At 47.0% G+C, this 23,357-nt stretch overlaps 1 protein-coding gene across 1 annotated transcript; it reads right to left on the bottom strand.

Moving 5' to 3' along the window:
* Window positions 1-394: 394 nt before the first annotated feature.
* LOC142570921 (uncharacterized) lies at window positions 395-15,131 on the bottom strand. The gene is made up of 3 exons (XM_075679220.1): window positions 15,076-15,131; window positions 7,471-7,890; window positions 395-700 (listed from the first exon to the last, which is right to left on the bottom strand). Exons 1-3 carry the CDS (start codon window positions 15,116-15,118, stop codon window positions 513-515), a joined length of 651 nt encoding a protein of 216 aa, XP_075535335.1. The 5' UTR covers window positions 15,119-15,131; the 3' UTR covers window positions 395-512.
* Window positions 15,132-23,357: the final 8,226 nt, after the last annotated feature.

Genomic DNA, 23,357 nt, shown 5'->3' with positions numbered 1-23,357 from the left:
TCTGCCAGGGCGCTGGCCCTGCGGCATCGCACCGTCGCCTCCGCGTATTAGCACATCCTGCGAGTCACTCTGGCTCAACTCTATGCCTCGCAGTCGCTTTCTGTGCTTCGCCCTGCGGGCTGAAGAGTCAATTTTCTTATTGTGTCTGAATTTCTTGCACATGATTGCAGTATACGTACGGGATCGATTATCAGCTGCGGCACAACAGTGCAGTTGGAATGGACCGTTGCAACCTGCGCTGAAAACAGATACGGGCCTTCTCATTCCACTGTCTGTTAAAACGGGTACATCGTTGGCGAAATATCGAGATTAGAGCGGTGTACGTACATACCCATCAGTGCATCTGACACGTACGTCATTGAATATATAGGTACTCCGTGGCATCCAAGGCACTCGGAACGTAAGGAATTTATTCGGTCAAGTTATCGGGCTTTGTGGGCAACAAAGTTGGAGGACAACAAAAAAATAATCCACGATTTAGGGCTCCAGGGCCCCGACCGCCTTGTCAGAAATCATGAAATCATGTCCTTGAAGTACTTGTAGAGCACGTACTCAAGCAGTTCCCGGAGCCTACTCTGAAACACCTCATCGTTCGTGTCCACTTCTTTTCCTTCCCAGGTGACGGTGGCGTTGCTAAAGGCCAAGTTCTTGATCTCAAACTTGCCCAAGTCGATCTCTTTAGCAAGGAAGTGGTTGTTTTCTGTGAGGAAAAGAAGAGCAGAGATGTGTTGTCGCAAAGTTTAAGCATTCAGAGAATGCTGCATTCAAAGGGGTGCAAAAAAAGCTGAAGCATGCAAATGATGCAACATATACATACAATATGCGACCTCATGTAAAGCCCACCCTCGCGTAAAACCACAAATGGGGTATTTGAGGTATCAATAAAATAAATAAATAAAGATGATTTCAACAGTGATTATTTGGGGAAGGTGGTTTTATGTCGACATACTGAAGAAACAGCGTAGACAAGAAGACTAACGGAAGACAACACGGGCGCTGACAATCAACTCATAGTTTGGTTACCTCCCACTTACCCGAGCCCCGCGGCGCTGCACACAATGTACCCCGAACGGTTCCCAAGCCCGGACTGCCCTCTGTGTGGTGGTTATGCGGACTTCGAGCATGTAGTGTGGGGCTGCGCCTCTGCCGGTCCCCCTTTCACCCAAGAGGAAATGATGAAGCTCATTAGGGCCCAGGACCAGACCTCTCAAATCCTGGCAGTCCAGAGGGCTCGCGAGAGGGCCGTCAGGTTTCACCTGATGGTCGCCGAGTGGGCTTAGCCAGGTGACGTTAAGTTTGCTTGCGTCTATTGTGGACCACATAAAGTTGTTTCACTCACTCACTCACCCCCCCCCTCTTTCACCACTGCTTTCGTTTTGTTTTGATACCATGGATAGATGCTGAAAGTAGTCTCCAGGGCCCCGACAAAGTAACCATCTCACGCTTATTCTAGTAAAAAAGATTTTTAACGGCCTAAACAGAGAAATAAACATCTAAAATCATTTGGTGTATTGACATGTTGATGCTGCATGCAGAATTTTCGTGTAGTACGAGTATCAGAAGCACATTCCAAGGGTGCTTTTCACCGCTTGCTACGACGCAACGGCCTCGATCAAATTAGTAGTCTCAGTTTAGTTCCGCATGCATGAGTCTTCGCTTACGGGATCTCAGACGTAATTACAACTGAATTAATTTTGAAAAGGATTGAACGCAATGTGTAATATAATGTTGGAGAGGTCACAGGAGCATGCAACATACTGCCAGTAGCAGAAAACCGAACCGCTGATAAATCTTTCCTCCTGCTTTATGCAATTAAATTTTGTTCATGGAGATATTAAGAGCCAGATAAGGGGAAAACAGTGGTGCTTGCTTGCATGATAATAAGGGTGCCAATTCACTTAGTGTCATGTAAGAAGGATGTTCCCTAGCCCTTAATGTGAATAGCATTCTTTGCCTACGTCAGCCGTTCTTAGTCAAGCCAAGCCAATCAGTCAGTCCATGAATCCTCTTACGCCGACCCTTCGTCGTTCTCTGGGTGTCAAGCTTTGTCATTGTATTGCAATCACACCGTCGTCATACCATCTTGATTGTGCCGCCCCTGTAATGTCGTCATCCTGAGACAGTCGCTATCATGACTCCATTGTCAGACCGTCGTCGAAATGTCGTCGTGGTCATGTCATCACCGTCACTCCATCTAACGTCATCAAACTCTCGTCATGCCGCGGTCGTCACGTCATCATCGCCATGCGGGTTTCGTGACAGTCATCGTTCCGCCATTGTAATCACACAGTCGTTGTCATCCCATTATCCTCATGCCGTTGTCATGTCAATGTCGTCATACAGTGGTCGTCGTGCATTCGTCGTCACACCGTCGTCAGGATGCCGTTGCGGTCATCAAATCGTCAACACTTTAATACCGTCAACCAATTGTCATCTTGCCGTCGTCGTCATACCACCTTCGTCGATCCATCGATGTCATTCCTTCTTCGTAACTATATTGTAATCATGCCGTCGTCATTCAATTGTGATTGCGACGCAGATGTCGTTACGTCGTCACACAGACGCTATCATGATCTGCGGTCATACAGTGGTGGCCATGCCGTCTTGGTCGTGCCATCATCGTGCCAGCTTTTCCGGTTGTCACACCGCCATCGTGCCATTGTCGTCGTTGTACCACCGTCATAATTTAAGAATGTACATATCAGCGTCGTCATGCTGTCGTAGTTACACGCCTTCGTCGTTCCGTTAGTATCCATTCCTCATTACATCGTCATTGTGCCGGCATCATACAGTCGTCGTCATTTCTCCATGCTATGTGGCGTAGCTAGGTCGCCTGCCACCCGGGGCCCATAGATCTTCTGTCACCCCCCTCCCCTCATGTGTAGTCAGGAGGCGAGGATATCGAAAATTTCCGGGGAGTGGGGGGGGGGGGTGATGTTTCGGCACCAGCACAGCCTTCGTTTTCGTTCCCAGAGATCGCTAACGTTGCATGTATACAGGCCGTTTCACATTCTGCACCAAACAACACAGGCTGCTGCATTGATAACTTGTGATAAGCGTAATTGCACATCTGCTGTCCGACTGTAAGGCTTGGCAGCCAATACAGATAAAGTTTTAATTACCGATTTTAGAGGCAATAGTTCATTTGCAAATTTCAAGCCCGACAGTCATACGTTGCCCAACAAATTCACAAAAATCTTCGTAGGTACTACAGCGTGCAGTATTCTGGCTGTCGCTAGCCCTGAACCCAAATGAAAATTAAATAGCGTGTCAGTGACTCTTATCCCCCAACGCTATCAGAAATTGCCACCTACTTCGCTGCTGCGCGAGCGCCAATGCTATCACAATTAGGAGTTCTTTTCATTCTGATCCATAAAGCCTTTCTCCATTTGCTGCTATTGGCAAGTGTGATTATCCGAGTTGCGGTACCGCCACAAGATAGGAAACGGAATAGAGCCCGCTCCGCGTCGATTCCTGGCGTCACCATGCAAAAAACGATAAGTCCGCGACGAAGCGCATGCTAGCGAAGGCTTGCGCTACTATTGGTCTGCACTCGCAATGAAGAGGGTAGAGGTATCGACGTCACTGGTGCACTATTTCATATTTCTTTAGGTACTGGCATACTGGGCCACCCGCAGTGCCAAAGTGCTGCAGGCTCTAGCACGCAAGAAGATTTTGTTTAGAGAAGCTTTTGTTGACTTGATAATATGACTTTGGGTCCTCAATTCCCGTGTTGTAATGTTTCCTCTATAATGGCTAATTAAGCACTTAATTAAGATATCCTTATTAATTATCTGCCCTATTTTGCACGATACCTAGTTCTCAGTGGTTACAAAGACAAAACCTGATAGAATATCGGGAGCTATCCTTACAAAATTCACCTTTTTGTAAGATTCTGTGCAGCTGAAACAGGACACTGTATTAGTAAAATGAAGGCGCACAACAACAACAGGAGGAGGTGGAGGAGGAGGAAAAGGAATGAAAGGTAGAAAGGTCAACCAGACGCACGTCTGGTTTGCTACCCTACACAGGGGAAGGGGTTCAAGGGGAGCAAGGAAAGAAGAGGGAGAAAAGAAGGTACTATCGGTGTGAATACGTGCGGTTGTCCATAACTTGACGCCTATAATCGGTCACTGATGCCAATGGATTTCTTGAAACGTAGCAGTTCCCGCGTTGCTTTGTAAGCCTGCATGCGACGCGTAGGGCCATGTTCCGATAATCTTAGTCACTGAAAATGGTCTGCTATCCAATCGGTTTAACAACCACCAAAGAACGTCGTGGTTGATTTCATAGAGATTGCAAAAACGCAACACGTGCTCGATCGTCTCTTCACATTTGCACGAGTCACAAATCGTTGTGTCGGTCATTCCAATAAGGCAAAAGTAGGCTTTCGTAAAAGCCACCCCTAACCAGACGCGGCAGAGCAAAGTTGCATCGCAGCGGGAGAAGTTCGATGGAATCTGCAGCTTCAATGTAGGATCCTGCTGGTGGAGACGGCAGTTGGAGGAAATCGGGCTGTACCACAAAGTTTCAGTCTTGGTTTGAGCAAGTAAATGACTCGTCTCAGCGTCTGTCCTTGATAACGGTATAAAAAGTGTCAGGGTCTCTTTATGGACTGACCGAGTGGCATCATCAGCAAGGTCACTTCCAACGATGATGCAGTGCCCCGCAATCCATTGGAAGATGATTTCATGTCCGTTTATGAGGGCTTAATCGAGAACCTCTTTGGTCTCAAACACCAGTTAATCATGGGTCTCGCGTCGTAAAACTTACTGCAGACGCTGAAGGGCGGCTGCCTTGACCCACAAAAACAACCCATTTTCGAGGTTTGGCTTGCGCGATGTAATTAACAGCTGCACGCAGAGCAGCAAGTTCTGTTGCCGTGGAGGTCGTTATATTTCGACACTTTGAACGTAATTGTGACTTGTAAGGCCGGGATGATAACGTCTGTGGAGCTTGCGGCTGAGGCAGACCCATCGGTGTAAATGTGCGTTCTTTGTTCATATGCCTCTTTCAGTGATGACAGTGTGAAGTGACGTAGAGCCACTGTTGATTGACGGGTTTTCTTCGTAATTCCCGGAATCGCGAGGCGTACTTGTGGCTGTCGTGGGCACCAGAGGGGTAACAGTGACCTTACTGCTGGGGTAAAGCACGACGGAAGGTAGCCTTAATGTGTCGCCACAAGTTTAGAAAATGTGGCTTGAGGTCTTTGTGCTGGCAAAGCAGCAATATAGTGACTCGGTGGGCGACACAGTTGTCGAATGTGTGCTCTAAGGTTGTCAATCGTTATACATTTTGGAACCAAGTAGTCTCTAGCAATCATGATTGTTGCGTGAGTCGAGTCACATCGTGGTAGTCCAAGACGTTCGTAGTCTGGCCTTGCTTAGATGCGAGGGTATGAATGTTTGTTTTGCATGTGTTCGCCAAAACCGGCAAGCTGTACAGTAAAAAGCCCAGAAACATTGTTCTGTACAGCTGCGGCATGGGCCGTACCGACGTGTCCCTCTTTTTCCGCCCAGGAGCCTCATTACATGTGCAATCGAAATTAGTCTCAGCTTCAGGTAGATGCAGTGGGGGCTCCATGAAAGGTCCCTGTCGATGATCACACCCAAGAAGCGGTGAGACTTCTAGTATTTGATGCCCTGGACATTTAGAGAAATAGGGTTCGGTGCTATGGGTTTGAGCATTAAAACAATTAACGCGCATTTTCCGATGGACACACTCAGGCCTTGTTTGCGAAGGTACGAACAAGTTCGGTTGGCTGCCCGCTGAATTCTTGCGCGCACTTGAAGACGAGTCACTGCAGAAGACCAAAGACAAATATCACCAGCGCACATTGATAGGTAAATTGTCCTGGGTAATATTTGAGCAAGGCCAACGATAGTTAGGTTAAAGAGAATAGGGCTCAATTCCGTACCCCGCCCTGTGGGACGCCACCGTGACAACAACAACAAAATGACAAAGACGGTTAGCTATATGACTAGGAGACGCGTTTTTATTTAACACCGCGAAACTGATACAAGACTAATACAAACAATACAAAACTGATAAATGGAACACTGTATGCATACTGATGACACACAAACCATGATGGGACATGACCGCACCGCACGAGCGCCCCGCACATGAAACGTTTCGCTAAGGCGAGTAGTTTAGCAACCACTTCGCGAATTAAATATTATAGCCCGCATATTCGTGCAATTATTACGTAGGATGTTGATAAAGCTGCAGCCAACAATGCTGCGGCACTACAGATTTGGTACATGAGCTCGTGCTGTTGGTTGCTGGATCATTCTTTACCATTTACGCCTAGTCAAGCCGGCGGGAGTCTAGACAAATATGACCCCCCTCCCCCTTCCTAGTACCAGGGGCCCACGGCCCCCCGGCCCGTTACTACGCCACTGCTCCATGCTCATAGGTGACCTTAGAAAGGAAGTGCCATGAAGAACTGGGATGATATCAGAGTATGTTACATCTGATCTAAGCAACAAAAATCTCAGAATTGCCGCTACATGTGTTAAATAAATGTAACTTCAGGAATATGTTCTGTCACTACGTTGCACGATTACTATTCGCATTACTATCGACAGTCATTGTGAAATGAGCTCGGCCGCAATTTTTCCACTGTGTTTTCTGATGTTTCCTGACAAAAGCCTATCAAACACACTTGGATTTCTGAGCTTGGCTGTGTGTGTTTTCAGCAGGCCGTTCGTGCCTAGAATGAGCATGCATCGTCTTGGAAGAGAAAGCAACCTACAATATTCTAAGCTGCTTACTGCGCACGGCTGACAACAGTGTCTGAGGCCTGTATGTGGCCTTTGTTTTTATTATGAGGAAAAAGGAGGCGGGGGGGGGGGAGGCATAGCGCAGCAAAGTTGTTTTGTCAGACGTTATTACGTGGTAGAACCCTTAATAAATATGAGATCAGCTGTTAGCGTGTACAAAAAGCAAAAGAAAACAACGAGACCCTAGAAAGCTCTTTCATAACCTATGTTTAAAACTATATTATCTATTCTCTGCACAGAGGAGCTAACTAATGGGGATTATGGTTTTTCATTCATTGGGTGGGGGTGGCTGTCATGTTGTAACAGAAGAGCTTATCGTGGCAGTGTAAATGCTTGTAGTGACCGTTTCCTTGAGGGGTGGGCGTCGCCTTCAGTTGTTGAAAATTACCGCGTGAATTTATCACAACGTTACTGCTCCAGTGTAGGCATACGCGCTCCACGCATCGGGAAACTTGCCATCGTAGCCGAGAGCTGAGGTACTCTATAAGCGTTTGTCCGCGTAAACGCCAGAGAATACGGACACATGTTGCATGCGCCACTACAACTACGTGTATAGGTCCTCCACTACTTCGGAAGCATGCGCTACCTTCTGTCGGTTGAGGACCCCGCGTGCCTTACGCAAGGAAAGCTGTGCAAGAGTTCTGTGCACCACAAAACGTAGGACGATCGGAAGTGGAACACTCACCAAGATCTTTCTCCAGCCTCATCCGAATCGGTCCTCCGACCATGGTAGCCGTCATGGTCCCTGCGTTGACGAAGAGCAGCGGATAGCTCTGCTGGCGGTTCTCGTCCAGGCTTGGGTCCTTGACTCCCACGCGCCAATGGTAGCGTAGCCTGAGCACCACGTGGCTCACGTCGCACGTGGCGACTGCCGCGTCGCCGATATCCAAGGCGCAGCCGCCGAACTGCCGCATTTCCTTGCCCAGGCCCATGATGCGGCCGGCGTAGAATTCTGGCCAGAACCACCAGGACGAGTTCCACACGTAGAAGTTCCTTGTGAACTCAACGGCGGCGGCGTTCGCGATGACGTCGCACATTACGTCGTCCTGGAGCGCACACTCCCCATTTCCGCCGACGGACAGTGCAGTCGGAATGAGGGAGATCGCTGCGCCGCGCAACGTACATATATACAAAAACGTCGCAGATTAAGGCCTTCTGGCGCCCATGAATAGTTAATTGTCGAGGGTGCTTGTAAGCACTGTGGGAGTCACCCCAACTGTCCGTGCACGCTAAACAAAATGAGAATGCAAGAAATATATGTAGGGTTATTCAATTTGTGAGACAAACTAGGTCACCACAGAAGCTGAGGCTACTGAGTGCTGCAGCAAAAGCGAAAGTAGCCACAAAGAGGTGTACACGTAACAGGTGGTCCCCCAGTTTGCGCTATCAGCGAATCCAAGCTAAGCCAGATGCCATGCTGCGATTTTAAGCCACATAGAAAGGAGAACCGAGATTCTTCTAGCCACTGCGTTATCAGGGCTCGTCGCGAAAAGTGCGTTAAGGAGTAGAAAATGAGGCGTCATATACATTCGGATGTTTTTGAGCGTCAATGAGTGTTTCAGTCACCGCAAGCCTCCAGCGAGAGAAGGAACGCCGAAAGGGTGGGAAGTGTTCGCGTGTTTTATGCCGACGTCATTATGCTACGTTCGATACATAGGAGTCAACGCTCTGGAAGGTACACAAGAAGTTCGGTCAAGAAAAGTTATCACTTCGCGTGGTCCGTCTAACCTTCGCCGGCCGGAACGTACCGTCCATGCTTCGCTGCATGCCAACAGCGTTCGCTCGCTCAAGCATGCACGTGAGGTTCCTCGCGAGGGTTTGCAAATAAAAAACCTCTATATAACAAAAATACAGATGATCTAAAATAACGCTATATATAGCAGCAGTATACAACAATGTACTCCTGTTGAACTATTAAAACTTGTTTTATTCAATGCTGAGCCTATAAAAAGAACAGTTGCGAAATGATGCGATTTTAAAACATTCGCGCAGAAGCTCCCCTAGGAGTTGTCTAAAACATGCAGAAGCATTTGTTACTAATCGCTTGCTTTTCGTCTCCGTGTGCTGCTGTGTTTGGCACAATGGCGAGAAACACCACAACAGTCGCACAGAGACGAAAAAAAAAAACGCGGTTGCAACGCAGAGATCTGAATTGGACCAACGTAAGACGATGGAATCACGCTGTCCGTAGCGTCGCTGGCAGGCCACACGAGCTTCTTTCTTCTCCTGTTATTGCTGCAGCTCTTGGACGCCATCATACATTAGCTCTTGTTGCTGTTGCTCCCCGCTCGTCGCAGGTGCCGCCTTGAGTTGTTCCCGTCGTAGCCTACACTGCCGCTCGCGCTCTGCATGTTTACTGCGGCTGCGGGATCGTGCCACCTGCGCCGCCACGTTGCTACGGTTGCGAAACACGATGGACATACGTGGTTCTGCATCACTTTGCGGGAACGGATGGGTAGAGCAGTGACTGACCCCGGTATTCAGGAATGATTCTGAAGTTGTAGCCAATTGCTCTGACTTAGTGTAAAATACGCTTGTCGTGTGCCGAAGAAAACGCGATGAACGTCTTAGGGGCGTTTACGCCAGGCATCATTTAGATGAAGTCGCGCATGGAGCTAATGTTGCGATGCATTTCTGAATACCGGGGTAAAGTGCCTCACTATGAATCAAGAAATTGCAGGTTCGAAACTCAAAATGCTCGCGCATTTGAAAACTGGGCAGTAGTACCCGAAGGTCGAAGCATTGAAATAGATAGCAAGGTTCAGCATTGCATTGAACAGACGGTGTTCTAAATATATGCGAGAGTGATATGTCGGCCCGGTTCAAGATGTGGCGGTTCATCGGCGGATGCATGGAGGGATGCATATGGTATGAGCGTCCCCTTCGGAGCGGGGCGGTGGGTTGCGCCACCAAGCTCTTGCTATTATACTTCCTAATGTGCTACCTAGGTTGAACAATAAAAAAAGAAAAAGAAAGAACCACAATGAATTCTCACAAACAAATTTTCCGACCCCTATTGTGAACTGTTTTTGTACGTCTCTTTTTTTTTTTTTTGTCGTTTCCCGACTTTTCTTCCACCAATCTTCCAAACGCCTCTTACTAATCTCTATTGCGGACATGTTTACTTTCCCCTTGCTCTCGCAGAACCCAAGGTCTTCAAGGAGGCCGGTGGTGCCTAAATCGACCACTGGGCAGATATCTTCACATTCCAATAAAACATGTTCCATTGTTTCCCTAGCTTTGCCGCAGCAAGCACATGCTTCTTATATCTCGGTTTATAGGTGCGTGTTCTAAGGCATCCTGATCTCGCTTCGAATAGAAATGAGCTTCCCTTTGAGATATCATAAACTGTTTCTTTCCTGATTTCGTTTTTTCCTCTTAAGTAGTTACTCATGGCAGGTTTCTTTTCCATTGCACCGCTCATGAGATTAATTCAGCCTCTCTGACTTTCCGCTTGACGTTCTTTGTTGCTGTATTGCTCACACTACAGGCCGCATACTTGCTGGTAAACTTCCTAGTTCTTTTCCTCCACGGTGAATCAATGTTTTTTTTTTCTGTACAAATACCTCAACACTCTCCCAGCCCATTTACTTCCTTCCATATTCCTCAGTCGTTCTTCATAATCAATTTTACTGTCAGCTTCCCTCACTCCAAAACTTGTCCAGCCCATAATTCCGGTTCATGTGGCTTAGCGCCATCTGTGTGAGGAGGGGACACTTCCGGTAGAAGAAAAAATAGGGTGACGCGTATCCGTTAAATAGAAGTGACGTCAGTTTTTTTTTTCTTAAAGGCGCGAAATTTGTTTTGGTGGCCTGCCATTAGAGCTGTATATTCAAAATTTGCGCCATTCGACTTATTGGCGTCCCGAGCTTTCAGCGCTGAAACCAAAGCGCTAAAAAGTCAGTCGTACGGGTGTCAAAATTGTACCCCTGCACAGAACATACTTTCTTTGGAGGCCGACGAAAGCTTTGCGTGTAGAGTGCTGGTCCCATCGTCGGACGCCAAGCCTGTCGGCAAGCGCAGTAACAGGAAAACAGCTAAAGTAAAAAATTCTCTGGCGGTCGTAACACTACTTTTAACTGCACAGATTAAGAAACGATGGAACCAGTCGCGCCACCAAATGCAGACAAACGCCGACAAGCTAAACAACACAACGTGCGAGGGGGTCGTATTGTAACAGGTAAACTTCATGAGCCCGCCTTTCTGCATAATTCAATAGATGCATTGCACTGCAAGTGATAGCGGCCACAGGCATTTACCAAAAGGTATTTGTCGATAACTATAAAGTAAAATAGAGCTGCGTTTTCGTCACGTGCATTTAAAATTGGATAATAACTTTATTTTACTTTAATTATTCCAACGGTGCCTCGTTTTAATTTGTTTTAAATTTATTTTTCTTTCCCAATGTTTGTTGCCTCCTCACATAGTCGCTCTTCAATGGCTGCTCCGATAATCAGCCTTTCTGATGTCGGTGACAATTTGGTCGGAACCCCTTTTCACCCGGAGCTTCGCGGCCTATTTGGATCGACCTCGCACGAGAAGCGACCGAAGGAAAACACTTGCGTTTTTCCGTACAAAAAAAAAACAGATTTAGTGTGACATTTACGGTCCGTTCCGCTCAGATCAGTGTGTGCGCCAAGATGTGTGGCGATGAACAAAACGAGAACGAGGTGAAAGCGGGAGGCCAACGTTTCGACAAGTGGACTTGTCTTCTGTGTGCGTGGCGCACACATAGCCGCTCGGCCGGAATGCTGCGGTGCGCGTATAGTGCTCAGCGACTGAAACGCGATACTCAGACACAATGGCAGCTAGGACTTTTTCGCGCCGCCGTTGGACGCTGGGGAGACCGAACTGATGCACCTTTGTGTCACATGAAACCGAGTCATTTCGACGCATCGCGATGCAATTGGGCCGCCCCCTCAGCGATCACCCAGCGCTCCGCGGTGGCGCAAGAATCACCGGCCGCCGTACTGTCCGAGTATCGCCTTTCAGTCGCTGAGCACTGTGCGCAAGGTCCATGCAAACAAATAGGTCGCGAAGCTTCGGGCGAAAAGTGGTTCAGAATAAATTATCGCCAACATCAGCAAGGGTGGTTCTCTGGTTAACCTCCCTGCCTTTCCCCTTTCCTCTCTCTCTCTCTCTCTATGAGAGCAGCGATTCAAGCGCGGCTATGTGAGGAGGGAACAAACACTGGGGAAGAAAAAAAGCATTTTTATTTAAAGCAAGACAGTTATAAACGAAAAAAAAATTCATAATCAAATTTATATCTGCGTGCCGAGTAAAGAGACAACTCTATTTTATTTGATTATTATTAATAAATACCTTTTTACAGCGCCTATCGTTGAAGCCGCCATCACTAGCAATGAAAAGCAGCTCTTGAAGGGTGTAGAAAGGCGCGCACGTAAAGTTCGCCTGTTACAATACCCATCGCTTTTAGCGAGTTATACCCCCACTTTTCCGTATCGGGTATTTGAATTTCTAGCCCTTCTCGTGGGCCGATCGCGAATATAGTAGAGTCTAAAAACGTGGGCTGATCCCGAAAATAGTGTAGTAAAAAAAAAATGTGGACCTGTCCGACGCTCCTCCTACTCCCTTCAGGAGAGAGGTGACGCGATAGAGTGCCATGCGCAGTGACTCCGCCCCATTCTCATCCCCAACTCGCTCTTTGATCTACTTCAACTGGAGGTTAAATAGCTTTCCAACTCTTTTAGACCATGTATACCCGTAGGCGTTAATTATCTATGGCAGAACTATGTTTGTGCTTGTGGAGTTACAGCCGCAAAGCCCTTGCGGCATCGGAAAACACTGCCTTGTTACTAGAGGCGTGCGAATAGAGATTTTTGAGACCGAATCGAGTACGAATCGAATCTATAATACCTTCCGAATACTTTTCCATTAATAGTTTTCCTTAATATAATCACAAGTAATATAAAACGATGTTCACGAAGCACAATTGGAGCACTAGGAGCAAACAAGTAGTTTCTTCGTATGCACAGGGCTCTTCAGAGGGATCGAATGATCGCTGTACAGCCTCTAAAGTATGGCTATCTATGGGACCTAGCCTGCTCCACTATGCAAGCTGTCATGTTTTATGCGCGTATTATACTAAACTAAAAAGAAAAAAAACACTAATTAAATTCCGAATTAATTTTGGGCACACATTGCAACTTACGAACTATAGCCATTAGAATTTTCAGGATAACACCAGCTTCAAGATACTCATTTCCAAAGTGCGCGACAAATTACATGAGCGTTCCAGTTACTTTCGTGCTTCACTGCATAAAATAGCTTTATGTGAAAGAAAGGTTGAACAGTTCATTTTTACCGCTAGTTTGAAGGCGCTTATCTAGAAACCCATGCCATCCTCAAAATTCATTCCCAAGTGATTATGCCTTGCAACCTCACCGGCTACACTACAATTCATTAATTGCAATATATGTCGTTGTGTAATTAATTAGGAAGTTACATAGTAAATTTTCAGCAATCAGTTGATGTCTTGATATCTCGTGCAAATTATGTCGGCCTCTATGAGTAATCCGCCTGTAATCCGCCTGAAGGATTAGAATTATGCTATCTGCCACAGGTGATATTTAAACACTCCATGAAAATTAAATATGATCAACCCGTATATGCAGTGCACCGCATAAGATGCCATATGCTACACAGCGACTACTCACGTGATGTCATGTACGCCATATTGCCCTATTCACAGCTTCCACAGCGCTGCTAGTAATAAGCGGATGGAGATCACGCGCAGATATTCACCGTGCTGGCTATAGCGACCCCAATGAAGTCAGTGAACACCCCCAGTGAACACCCCCATCGGCATACATTGCAGCAATACCTCCAGCTACAGCTTTACTACAGCTCTTAAAGATCCATAGATACATTACAAATAAAGAACAAAACCAAAAGAAGAAAACCTACGCAAGACAACCTTGTCAATGGTTCTTTTTCACCAAACTCCTATGCGTGTTGGACGAATTTTTGCGTGCGGTTAATGACCATAGAATACACGTGAACATGGCCTAAGAAAGCTTTCTTGGTCGTTACTGCAAATAGTGGATACGAGCACGAATGTATGGAACGTGAGCAGCGAAGAGACCAAAGGACGCATGTGGTCAAATTATCGGTGCCGAGAACATTAGTAAAATCCAGCTGTGTGTTAATGAGCCTTCGATTGTCCCTATCAAAAATGGTGATTAGGCGCCAGGAGGGAGCAAACAGAGTGTGCGACGCGATAATTCTACCGATAAGTTGGTTTGCCCACAAGGGTTTCTTAAGTGCTCGTGGTTGTGTGCAGTTACTTCATGACACGTGCATATGTCTTCACAGCGGAGGGTGTGACGACCGACAAAGGAAGAAAGGGAACAAGCAGTCGCAGGAATGGTAGTAGTAAAAGTGGCGTTATTCGCAATATTTGTGCCTGCCTGAGCTATTGCGCCTTCTGTATTAAGTACAGTTTCCGTCAAGAGTTTTCAAGCTACCCCGTGAGTAACAAGACTCGCCCGAACGAGTTGCAGGGCTTCTGTAGCATACGTCACACTGTAGGACGCGCAGGAGAAGGATCTAGTTAAAATTTTGTACGTGAGAGGCATGAAATCCTTACAGGGTACACAATACAAGGCCCGAAGTCAGGCTGATTCAGCCACAGGCTCAGCGGCTTGGGAACCTTGCGAGTTTACTTAACTAAAAGTGTCAAAAAAAAAAGAACTTCGTGGCTCCCACGCCCTCGTTTCGTTTTTAAGCTCACGATAATAGCGTGAGCGAACGTTGAGGATCATCGCAGTAGAGAAAACCTTTCATTTTTGTTTGGCGTCGATTGCTGCTATGGTCCTAGGGCCTACATTAATCTCGACCTCGAGCGGCATTTCTACGCTGCGACAAAAACAAATGGCTGCAGCAGGGGCCTCTAAACATCTGCTCTTCTGCCAAGCCGCTACGTGAGTGTGTGACGCCGTCGTGCCGCCATGCGTCGAGTCGCATGCTGCAATGTGGGCACTTCGGTTACTTGGACAGCATTGAGGACAGTACTAGCAACTTGAAACTTCTGACGGTCGCATTGCACACCGCAGCGAGAAGAACAGAAGACTCGATACACACGCAAACGCTCGTTGTCTCACGTCTTCTGCACACCATGTGTGTACAACTAGGTAGCAGTTAGCCAGATCAAACACATTGTTAAACATTTGAATGCCTCGACCGGACGTTGCTCGCCTCGCGCTTAGAAGACATGTTACATCAAGTACTTGCTCGTTGAGCACCTCTATAGGGTAGAGTATTTGCTCACCAGTGGCCGCTGCGGCGACGAGTAGGAGCCAGCGAAACGCCATCGTTGTTGGCGTCAAACCTGCCGGAGAGGATGTGTGTCAAGAAGTGAACATAGATGCCTTTTCAGGTATGTCGGACACGCCATATCCTTTAGGCGATAGCTGTTTTTAACTATTTCGTTACCGCGCCTATAGAAATCGATCAATTTGATCTGCAGCATTTTTTAAGCGTTGTTAAACATTACAATATGAATTCTACTAGCAACACCACACACCGTCTCTAATGACGACTGAACTGAACTATTTGTCAGATTTGACAATTTTCGCCAGATTGGGGAACCTGGAAAAATAAAACTTCGACCGGAGGTACCATCGAAACTAGCCTCCAGTGCTCCTAGCAGACGCAATATTTCCGCTTTGATCGACTCGGCAACATAATTTAAATGACAGTAACATTGAAGACACACAAGCTTCTCGTGGGTCGTCAATTTTCTGATCCGGCACATAGGCCGTTTTATCGATGTCTCGAACTACGGTACAGGTACATGAGTGCGTATTATTTTGATAACTGCTTTCGCCTGATATCAAGTGCAACCTTATTTTCCCCGAGGTGGGTTGCTTTTATCCATCATACCTTCAACAGCGCATGTGCAAATTGTTACGAGCAATCTTTCCTGTCGTGTAGGGTTTTCACTCACAGAAACAGTCGATTTCAGACCAGCCTTCGACGGAAGCTTGAATAGCTGCCTAATCTGACATTTTGGGCACTGCCTGTGTGAGCGCCCTTATTTGTTACTGTACGATATCATGCAACTCTTTGCATTACTGTACAACACTGTACAGGAACTGAACACAACACGTGGAGGCTCCAGTGATAGTCGAGCACACACTGAACCACCATGCTTACACAGTATAAAGCTGATAGAACTCAATGACCAAGTATGAGAATGCTTCTAGATGCTCCCTGACCCGAAAATCATTGCTTCACGAGCCTAAAGAATGCACTATAAACCGAACCAGGCACCTGCTGCTATGAGTGAAAACAAATGTTCCCTGGACAATAGAAACTTACTCGCTTTCGCATTGCGAAGCTACTGCTTTCCCGCATAGCATGCGCTTCCCCCATGGCTAGTATCAGCGCCAAAAAATCCTCATGTCCTTGCGGGACCGGACTTACAAAATTTGGGAACTAGGAACCAGGTGCGCATTCTATATATTTTAGTTCTTTTGCTCATCACTGACTGTACTAAAACTAGCAAATTATTAGTTTCATTCGTGTTCCTTGAGGCGCTTCTTTGAAGTTGCTCATAAGAATTCTAAACAACTGTTAGAGCAACCATACTATACGCCCATTTAATACACCAGTGATCAGGCTAGAATTCTGTGCATCGCAGTATACGTTGTAACTACTACGTCTTGAAGTGAAATAGCTCACTGAAAGCATTTTCGGCATGAAGAAAGCAAGAAGGCTGCTAATTTTGTAGGCGAAACACTTTTTCTTCGAGATGTACACGCTCCGCTGTCCAGCTCCTGCTGGGCCCGACAGTGATATCAGGTGGCATGTGGCCACAGCATGGTCGGCAGCTCAGGGTTCTTTTTTAAATTAAATACTGGGGCGTTTTACGTGCCAAAACAAAGATTTGGCTATGAGGTACGCTGTAGGGGGGTTGTGTGGTACGCTGCAGTGGGGGTTATGTGGTACGCTGCAGTGGGGGTTATGTGGTACGCTGTAGTGGGGGACTCCGGAATAATTTCGACACCCAGGGGATCTTTAACGTACTTCCAGTGTACAGTGCCGTCCACTGCTGTGTAGAGCGCGCGAACGGTCGGCTTTGCTCTGCGGGACGACACCTGGCGACGATTGGTGGGTCTGAGACAGCATGCACAGGAGCATGCGCGGCCTAATAAAAGTGCGAACTTGCGCGTGTTGCGTTTAACGAGAGGAGGTGTTCGTAAGCGCCTTTGTTATCTCAAAAAGTCCGTGAGCACGCTTCATTCGTTGCGAAAGGGCCGGCGCGTTATCAGCCCATGCGCTTCATTCTATGACGTTTGCCGTAGCGCAAGATCCCTCAGACCGAGTACAGACTAGGGTAAACAAAGGCGCTGTTGAACGTCGTAGCTCGTCAAAAACATTTCTGCATTTATATTAGGCCGCGCGTGCTCCTGGGCACACTATCTCGCATCCAGCAACTGCCGGCAGGTGTCGCCCTGCAAAGCAGGGCCGGCCGCTCGCGCGCTCTACACAGCAGTGGAAGGCACTGTACGGGAGACGGGTGTTCTTGCATTTCTTCCCCATAGAAATGCGGCCGCCGCGACCGGGATTTGATCCCTCATCTTGGCTCTTAACAGTGCAACACCGTAGCCACTAACCATCGCGGTGGGTGCAGCTCGGCGGGGTCAACGCAAGATCTGAAAAGCGCATTGTCATCTGACGCCGTGTAGGCGTGCCAAAACGGCGGCTCTGTCCTTCGTGTAAATCTATCGATCAGAATACGCAGTGGGGACACCGTGTTATTGTGCTGTTGCATTTTCCAAGGCAGAGTTGCATGCTTCGGGGCAAATTAGCCATGACCTTGAAACACCTATGCGGAAATTCCGGGAGAAGGCGCGTAAATCTTAAAAAAAAACGAAAAATGAAACTTTCCTCGAGTAAGGAAAACGATGTGGAAAATAAAAGGCAGAGAAAAAAGTGGGTCACTCTAGTCACCATACCTTAACCCTAGCTAATCATACTCCCAAGACTGATTTCAGGCCAGTGGCTTCGAAATATTTTGTAAGTGGCAATCGCGTATGTATACATGTTCCGTTTTAAGTGAATCAGAGCTGAGCACGTACAGGACCACGCAAGTGCAGGCTAGTGTCGAAGCTCGTTGACAAATTTGTACCATTTCCGCTGTTCCTTTTCGAAGGGAACGCTCGTATGTGTTCCTGCCGTAAACAGGCAATGCGCGAGGCCAACTTACAAAACAAAGAACATTTTATAGGCTTTGTCACAGTTTCAACGGCGCGACAACTCATGCAGAAGTTGGGTCGCTGCAGTAAAAAAATATGTTCACGTGAGCAACACAGAATCAAGACGGTATATACACGTCTTAAGTTCCAGTGGGCGTGCGTTACTTTAGATCTTCCGCCACAGCTTCAGTAATAAATTTGGCGCTACGCGCGTGTAATGCAAGTTAAGCTGCAGTTGACTAAGCGAACGCGTCGGTTGTTTGCCTGGTATTAAAGGAGAAACTGAGCCATAAACCGGCTTCGCTCTGTCCTGTTGCTTTTCTCGCCCTGTGTGGAGTGCTCCTCTTCGAGCGCGGATTCACGAAGTGTTCTGAAGTGTAAGCTCGTAAGGCACCTATGTGCCCGCGCACCGCGTAATGTAGCCGGTGTCATTAAATGATCGGACGGCTTGACTTACCTTGCAGCCCAAAGTGTTCTGTGCTTGGTGACAGCTAGCCCGTCTTGTGCCACTCACAGTAGTTTTTGACGAAAGTGGGCGCCACAGGCAGACGTCGCACGTGCGCAGAAGACGTTGATAGACGAGAACCATTATCTAGCCAAAACGCGTTTTTTTTGTATAGCGATCGCGACGATAGCGTCCGGCTAAATGCTTCTAGATGAATTATCTTTACGTAAACAAGCAAAGCATGTCGTATAACATTTCGCATCTGTGGAAACTGACTTGAAGCGCTTGAAGTGACGTTGCATGCGACGGGACTAGTGGCGCGTGCACAAAGCGTGCTCAAATAAGCGAGCCTTGACAAAAAAATGCTAGCTCTCGCGTAATTGAGAGAAGATGCAAGCATGAAATGCCTACCGGCAAACCAAATCGGTTGGAGATGATACTAGCCACAATGTTAAAATGGGTGCAATGCGTGTTCGCAGCGGCACACCCCACCACACCGCACCACACCACGCCATATTGTGCACTGGTCCATATGGACGCCATAGTTTGCTATCACAGACAAAACCTCATTGCCAGTCTCGTTTCGGCCAAACAGCCATCCGCGGCTCGCCGGACCCGCCGCGTAACTCAAGGACCGCTGGCGTTGAAAAGAGCGCAGGCAACCCTTGATCAGCGTCAAAAGATGATAATAAAGTGTATAGTGCTCTGTATCTGCCTTTTGAACGTCACTATTGGAAACGACAAAACTTAAGCGCACTAGAAGTTAGTTTGAGTGATATTTGAACAAACATTAGGAAGCACTCGGAAGCAAAATATTTTTTTTAACTTTTTGGGGCAGTAACTAGCGTATGTTATGCGGTACTGTACGAAGGGTTGGGGGCCAAACGCCGCATTTTCATACGTTTTGAGTGGTTGCCCGGATGGACTTGTTTTGTTCTCGAAACGATGCCCGGATGTTCTCGTTTCATTCCCGTCTCCAGTGCCCGCATAACGGCTCAGGATTTTGGCTCAAGGTATCTCGAAGGTCGCCGACAACGGGAGCTAAAAGCATGTGATGCTTAATACTGCCTGGAGAGAAGGTATTGCCCACGTGCGTTTATGTTTTGATCGTGCGCATTGGTTGTGCCGCTTACTAATCAATTTTCGCGCAACAACACACTAGCAAATATATACGGGGTGATCATTTTTAAGCTTTGTACAATTCTTAAAGATCGCTTGTTCTGGTAATTAGCTGAATACGCGCTTCAATTTCTTGTGCTAGTAATTTCCGCCTCTTCGAATACTCCAGCTCAACGACAAGGATTGTGCTATGTGCCGCAGGCGATTTTCGAAAATTCCGTAAATCTTTAAAACGATCATCACCCTTTTGCCTTATCTAGAGTAGCTGGGCCCGTCATATCAGTTTGAACGCATGCTCCGAATCGATTGTAACACTTTCTAGAGAGCACTTGGTCGCCATTGCTGCGTGAAAAATGTTCGCCGACGATGTGTAAATAACGAACCGGTGAGTACCGTGGCATTTGATCGACGGACGCCATTTGCGCTTGCCCTCATTCACCGATGCCGAATTATTGTTTGCTTTGCTTTTTGGGCACAAGTTCACCCAACGAACTGTTACAGCTTATCGTTCGACTTTGCTCCGCTGTGTTCTTGCATGGGCGCCGTCACCACTACGTGGCAATAATGTAAGGCTGCGAACGCTGGCATATCTCGATAACAACATCTATCCTGAGTACACTCGTCGTCGCGCGAGAGCCAGTGGGAAATCGTAACAAGACGAAATCCTAACGCTGAAATGCTTTTTTTTTTTTGTTCTAGCCTAATTTCCCCCTTTACTCCGGTATTATTTTGTCTCCTCTCCCTGTTCTCGATAGCAAGATATCAACGACGTTCAATGTGTTTGTTTCCATCTCCGGGTGGCTTTCAAACTTCAACGGTGGTAGTGTGACGTCTTGGCCCCAAGTTGTCTGACTCTTTTTAAAAAGAAAGGAGAGAGAACTTTGATGTTGGCGCTTGATCCGGAGGTACACATCAACCCCACAGTTGGCCACTGAGGTTTGAAGACTTCAGGACTGCACCAATTCGCATGTCGCTTTCTGAGCTTGACATGTTGGTTACGGGGCTCTGCCGCATGGTGAACATATGTGAGGTCCGTACAGATGCAAACGGCCACTTTGCAGTGTTGGTCAGACGTTGAAGAGTTGATGAAATCGTTGCCAGATAGTGTAATGAAACTGGGAGAGCTTGGGTTGAAAGCCGGTTCCTGAAAACGCATTGACGTAAGGATAAAATACGAGACATGATGCCTCTAATATTCCACTGCATGTACATAGACGAAGTTTTCACTTCTGTCCCGAATGACCCGCATTTCGATGGGGGCAGAATGCGAACACACCCGCATATTTAACTTTAGGTACACGTTAAAGAAACCCAGGTGGTCCAAATTTCCGGTGTTCCCCACTACGACGTGCCTCATGATCAGAAAGTGGTTTTGGCACGTAAAACCCTATAATTTTTAATTTTGTCCCAAATGATGACAACAAGCGAACCATGATGCCTACTGAAGGCTTGAAGGTGAAGGCTTGAGTCCAGTATTTTTAAGGCGCTAGTTTTTATCTTGCTGACAGCGGCACTATACCGAACGTATTACAAAGCATGTAGTGAGCCGTACAGTTTTCAGCATTTTAATGACATTCTACAATCATGGGCAAACATTTCTAGGAGACAATGTGAGTGAACATGTTCCTCTCGGTCCGTATGGAATGCGATTAGAAAAAAAAATCCTACACTGAAATTGTTGACGACGTGAAAAAAATATGCCTTTTTTAATCCTCAGAACGTTGCAGCTCTGAGGATTAACTGCAAGTCACGTTTCACTGTGCTTAGTCCTATCCTCGTCGCAACGCCTGTCTTTGTCCATCTCTATTTGCTGCTCGGATATACGACCAAAAATACTTCATTGACGTGAAATATTTTGTCAGAAGCTGGCACACGAAGGAAAACGGTAGGTATTCTGTAATCACTCGGCAGTCTCGCTCGATGTCGCCTCCTGGGGGCGTACGTATAAACGTCCGAATTTTACCGATGCTGCAACTGCGCGAGCACGGCTGAAGAATGTATATACAAATATTTAAAACATCATCAGGGAATAAAATGGCACAACTGTCAGGTTATAGCAAGCCAACAAGAAAAGCTAGGACTTCACATGCTAGATGCCACAGTGAGAACCGGTACTCCTTTAAACTGTGAGCCGTTCAAGAAACAACGCTGCCTCGGTAGGCCAGGCAAGATACTCTAGGCACTAGACCAGGCGGTGGGTCGCGGTAACTTGATAACGCACATATCACATCTTTAACATAAAATAGAGAGCTTCCTTTCCCTAACAAATAATTTTTTGGGTGCTATAATTGCCTAATGTTTTATTCTGGTAGCTTCCGGGCATCTGACGCTTGTGTGATGGCACTTTGTCGAATCTTTGTCTTCAGAGGCTCCCATTCTTCGTGGTGCGCCAGGCCCGGTGCTTTTCTAGTAGGAGCATATTGGACGTTCAACGTTCGCTTTTGTTCCTGTAATGATATATAAAAGCAGACAAATGAAACTATTTGTCAGTGAATATCCTGTCAATGTCAAGCGATTCGCTTGCAAAAACGGAAAAAATCAGACTTTAATGATAAACTGGACTGCATGGACTTTGACCTCTAGGAGAATGCATCATTCGCGTCCATGTGGTCTGCGCAACTACTACTTATTTTGCAACGAAGGAATCAATGACACTACAATTTATCCACAAATAGGATCCCGAACTGCATACAGTGTCGGTACGCATGGTTTGTTTTGGTTTGCTGTACTTCATTCCTGGCAAAAAAAAAAGAAGGTGCAATCCCTATAAGGGAAAGAATACACAACTACACCACTGCAAGTCCTCGCCTTCATTCTTGTTAAACCTTTCATGCCAAGACAACGCCGAAGTGAACCAAAGGCAGGCACTCATATACTATCACCGAACCTCAGCTGAAAAGTCTTTTGAACTAAAGGCGCACGAGTCCGCTCTTTCATTGACTACGATTACATGAAATACAATCATCTCGTTCACTAGCTTACAGGCATGCTCGTCCCTCAGTGCAGATAACAACGTCTCCACTGCTGTGAGTTCAGCCCACAGAAGCTTGTTCAACGTGGAAGCGTACTGTGACATTGACTCTGACGAGAGCATTTGAAGTGTCGCAATTCATTTAGCTCATTTGCCCCAGATCCACAGCATCTAGATTCATCCTTCATCTCAGACGGATGTTCACCCAAACACTAAACGTTTATGGTATCATAATCACAATCAGTAAACGAATTAATAAGTAAACTGTTCGTAGACTGATGTATAAATTAACCTGCTTTCAATCAGTTGGTAAATGAGCCATCTGATCGCCAACGAGCGTGAACCACGACATGTGGAAGACGAAATACGGTCCGTGCACTTACGTGAAGATATAGAGGTGGCCGCTGCCATGTGAAGAATGTGAACAGACGCAAAATAGCAAGGCTGGTAAGGCCATGATGACTAGAGGCCCAAGCTAGCGCAGAATTCGCTCAGCTGTTGGCTGTCACCCAGAACGTAGACGTCCATGTCGTCTGCTGCCGAGTGTTGGTCGCTCGTGCGTGGAGTGTCGTGCAGCGCGAATGGCTGGGACGGTGGCGAAAATCGCGTCCCACTACAGCTTATATGTGGAACTCTGCACTGCAGGAAGGCGCCCGTTGACATTCAAGAGATAACAGTGACGCCACTGCAGAGCGTCAGTGCAGCTGCACTGAACGTGAAATGTCAGTGTTGCACGAGAGCGTTTGTTCCCGACTTTCAAGCGCACTTGAGAAACGGAACAACGCGTATATTCTCAAGTGCCGTGTATGCGCCTT

This window comes from Dermacentor variabilis, chromosome 2, assembly GCF_050947875.1.
Source record: "Dermacentor variabilis isolate Ectoservices chromosome 2, ASM5094787v1, whole genome shotgun sequence".
Lineage (NCBI taxonomy): Eukaryota > Metazoa > Arthropoda > Arachnida > Ixodida > Ixodidae > Dermacentor > Dermacentor variabilis.
This window is presented reverse-complemented; position numbering and strand designations above follow the sequence as displayed.

What these genes read in the sequence shown, in the direction of transcription:
- LOC142570921 (XM_075679220.1), bottom strand. Translation starts at nt 15,118, where the DNA reads ATGGCGTTTCGCTGGCTCCTACTCGTCGCCGCAGCGGCCACTG. An exon ending in CGTCGCCGCAGCGGCCACTG is followed by an intron (nt 7,891 to 15,075) that starts GTGAGCAAATAC and finishes TGCGCGGCGCAG; the next exon opens with CGATCTCCCTCATTCCGACT. An exon ending in GAGGCTGGAGAAAGATCTTG is followed by an intron (nt 701 to 7,470) that starts GTGAGTGTTCCA and finishes TTTTCCTCACAG; the next exon opens with AAAACAACCACTTCCTTGCT.